The sequence below is a fragment of the Pinus tabuliformis genome, chromosome 5_2 (assembly GCF_031772625.1).
Source record: "Pinus tabuliformis cultivar Carrire ecotype Pingquan chromosome 5_2, CPIR1, whole genome shotgun sequence".
In the NCBI taxonomy this organism is placed as follows: Eukaryota; Viridiplantae; Streptophyta; class Pinopsida; order Pinales; family Pinaceae; genus Pinus; species Pinus tabuliformis.
The window spans coordinates 654,220,816-654,223,932 of NC_142306.1; the positions used below are offsets into that span (position 1 = coordinate 654,220,816).

The following is a 3,117-nucleotide window of genomic DNA, read 5'->3' on the forward strand; positions in this document are numbered from 1 at the left end:
GGTGAAGGGCGTTTGATCAAACACTTTAACAATTGGAATCTCTTTCCCCGGGAAAAGTTTTACGTTAAAGATGCTTCTTCACTTTAAGCAGGCCTTCTATCCACTAGCCCCGCATACGATTCACGCCCTTGCGGTCGCTTTTTCAATTTGATCTGTGCGAAAAAAACCTACAACGATTTCATATTTAACACAGAGCACCCACTAATTGTTCCCATGTAGACCAATTAATTCCTCCCATGGCCTTCGATTCACCTGCTGTCTGGCTGTTCTGGTCTCTGTAATCTCCAACGTCTTCAATGCTCGTTAACCCAACTTACTCAACAGACTGCACATTGGAGGGTGAAGAAAATAAAAAGGCTATTCTTCGGCTGTACGTTGCGTTAGAATCGAAAGATGGCGCGACAGTGCGGAAGATTTTGGCCCCCGATATAGAGTGGTCGTTCCACGGCCCGCCACGGTATCGATACCTAGCGCGTTTGCTCACAGGCGAACCCGACTGTGAATTACACTGTGTCAAGTTCAAACCCTACTCCATTACCGCTCTCGGCAATAAGGTGTTAGTTGAAAGTCGAGGCGACGAAACTCCGTATTGGATACACGTCTGGACGGTAGAGAAAGGAATAGTCATACAAGTTCGAGAGTATTTCGATACGACAGTCACTGTTACGGACTTCCAGGTTTGTGAGAAAAAAAACCCCTCCCCCATCTGGGAGAGCAGCGTTGTGAAACGTAAGGACAAATCCATGCCCGGCCTCCTCCTCTCCATCTGATTTTCTGCGATTGGCTTTCATGTTGATCACAGAATGTTGCCTGCGGATGTTCAAGTTGTTCGGTTTCATCGAAAGCTCTGTGCTGGTGTTTAGGTTTCGTTTTATATAAGGTTGTGTATGCGTGTGTTGGTTTTAGGGTATTTTCGCTAGTTTTTAATTATGAATTTATGTTGACGGGTCTGTCGGGTTGTTCTGGAATAAAACTGATATGACCAATGCTTTGTATCTAAACCGTGACACCGGTAATATAATAATACCATGTATCTTACAGTGTAGCTCTCTTTGCAGTACTTTGGTATACTCGTATTTTAGGAGCATCTTAGATCTACAAATATGTGAGATTCTAAACTTCGACGATTTCGGATGTTTCAAGTGTTTGATCGGGGAAATTGGTAAATTAATATTTTCCATTCCAAAAGTGTTTGATCGGGGAAATTGGTAAATTAATATTTTCCATTCCAAAAGTGGTTTTAACAGAATAATATTAACCATCGTTAAATTTAAGTTTTTGTGATCCACATCAAATATTATGAAACAAATATTTCGTTGTAACATTAATATTAAAAATGGTTTTAACAGAATAATATTAACCATCGTTAAATTTAAGTTTTTGTGATCGACATCAAATATTATGAAACAAATATTTCGTTGTAACATTAACAACTACAAATCATTCATCTAAATTATGACCGGAAATCATAAAACTAGTTTTTACAAGAAATTATAAATTATGACCGGAAATCATAAAACTAGTTATTACAAGAAATTATAAAACTAATTTGTTTCAGAAGTAAATTGGTTAATTTTCTAAACTATTTTGAAAATCCAGTAAAATAGTATGGGATATAGCCATCCCTATTCACGATCATGAATGTGGATGGAATCAAGATGGGATAGATTTTAATGGCTGTTATTGTAACTCCGGAAGCTTAAGTATATTTTTTTTAATGTATTGGCAAACTTTCATTTTCATGATTATTGTTAATTGATATACTAGTCCATTCATTTTCATGATTATTGTTAATTGACTTACCAGTATTATGGTCAGTTGATTTGTTCACTAAGTTAATATGAATGGGTGAGAGTGAGAGTTAATACAATAATGTTTATGGGTACTTAGCCATTACAATAATGTTTGTCATCATCATGAAACTTTTAGGTTACTAATTAAACCTAAGTGAGAGAAATAATAACCATTCTTATTAAACATAATCACAATTAACAACTCAAACATGAGAGAAATAATAACCATTTTTACTAAACATAATCACAATTAACAACTCAAACAAGATTATCAGCAAAACTATTCTACCTAAAACTAATAATAAGATAGTCTTTTATATTTACTAAATATATTTACAATTTATTTATTTTTACTAGAAACACTTCTAATAAAAACAATTTCAAATCATTTTCCAAAATTAAATTACTTTTTATTTATTTTTCATATATATATATACGATTAAAATATTTATATAGCACTTGAGTTTGAATTAACTTCACACAATTTTAATAATAACATTCTATTCATAAACAAATAATATCTTGTATAAACATTAATTAACGTAACTTTAAACTAAATTTAATAATAATAATTTATTTATTTATTTATTAACCCAACTCTAAACTAAATATATCATGTGATTTAGGTCGAAAAATCTCTGGTAAACTTGATATGGATCACAGAAGCCTCAATTCAACAAATATTATCTTATATAAACATTAATTAAAGTAACTCTAAACTAAATTTAAAAATAATAATAATTTATTTATTTATTTATTAACCCAACCTAAACTAAATTTATATAATAATGGTAATAATAATAAATTAATTGATTGAAATAGTACATAATCATGTATATAATTCAATCCACATAATAACATACTCGTATGTGTAGGGGAGTGATCCACCCAAAATTAGATACCCGTCAATAAAATTTAATAGATATTTGGTCCAGTCTTTACTAGCTGAATACCCTTATGTGGCTAGTAAAAAGGATGGATTGCACTGGATCAAATCTTTTTAAAAAGTTCAACTTTTTGGGGCCTTATTCCTTTTACTTATGCATTTGGTGACGCCGTGTCTCGTGGTTTTCCCTTGCCAACTCACATCACAACCACATCATTTGCCAACTGGAATGTCGAAGAGAGAGAACATTCATAACAAACTTTTAAAAAGAAGAGTAAGCAAGGTGCTCAGTAAAATATATAAGCCATTTATTACGGCTGAGTATGGATTTAAATGCCTTGAACTGTGTTCGTGCAGATTTTATACATATATATATAGATAATTATTTAATAATAAAATTATATTCAGAAGGCTCGGCCGTGGAAGTCAATTATTGAA

General features: G+C 32.4%; 1 protein-coding gene across 1 annotated transcript; it reads left to right on the top strand.

Moving 5' to 3' along the window:
• The first annotated feature begins 227 nt into the window (after positions 1-227).
• LOC149160757 (wound-induced protein 1-like) lies at positions 228-1,017 on the top strand. Its single transcript, XM_089435402.1, has one exon. The coding sequence runs from the start codon at positions 297-299 to the stop codon at positions 768-770; it is 474 nt and encodes a 157-aa protein (XP_089291528.1). The 5' UTR covers positions 228-296; the 3' UTR covers positions 771-1,017.
• Positions 1,018-3,117: the final 2,100 nt, after the last annotated feature.

Excerpts from the sequence above, each read along its gene's own strand:
- LOC149160757 (XM_089435402.1), top strand. The coding sequence starts at position 297 with ATGCTCGTTAACCCAACTTACTCAACAGACTGCACATTGGAGGGTGAA.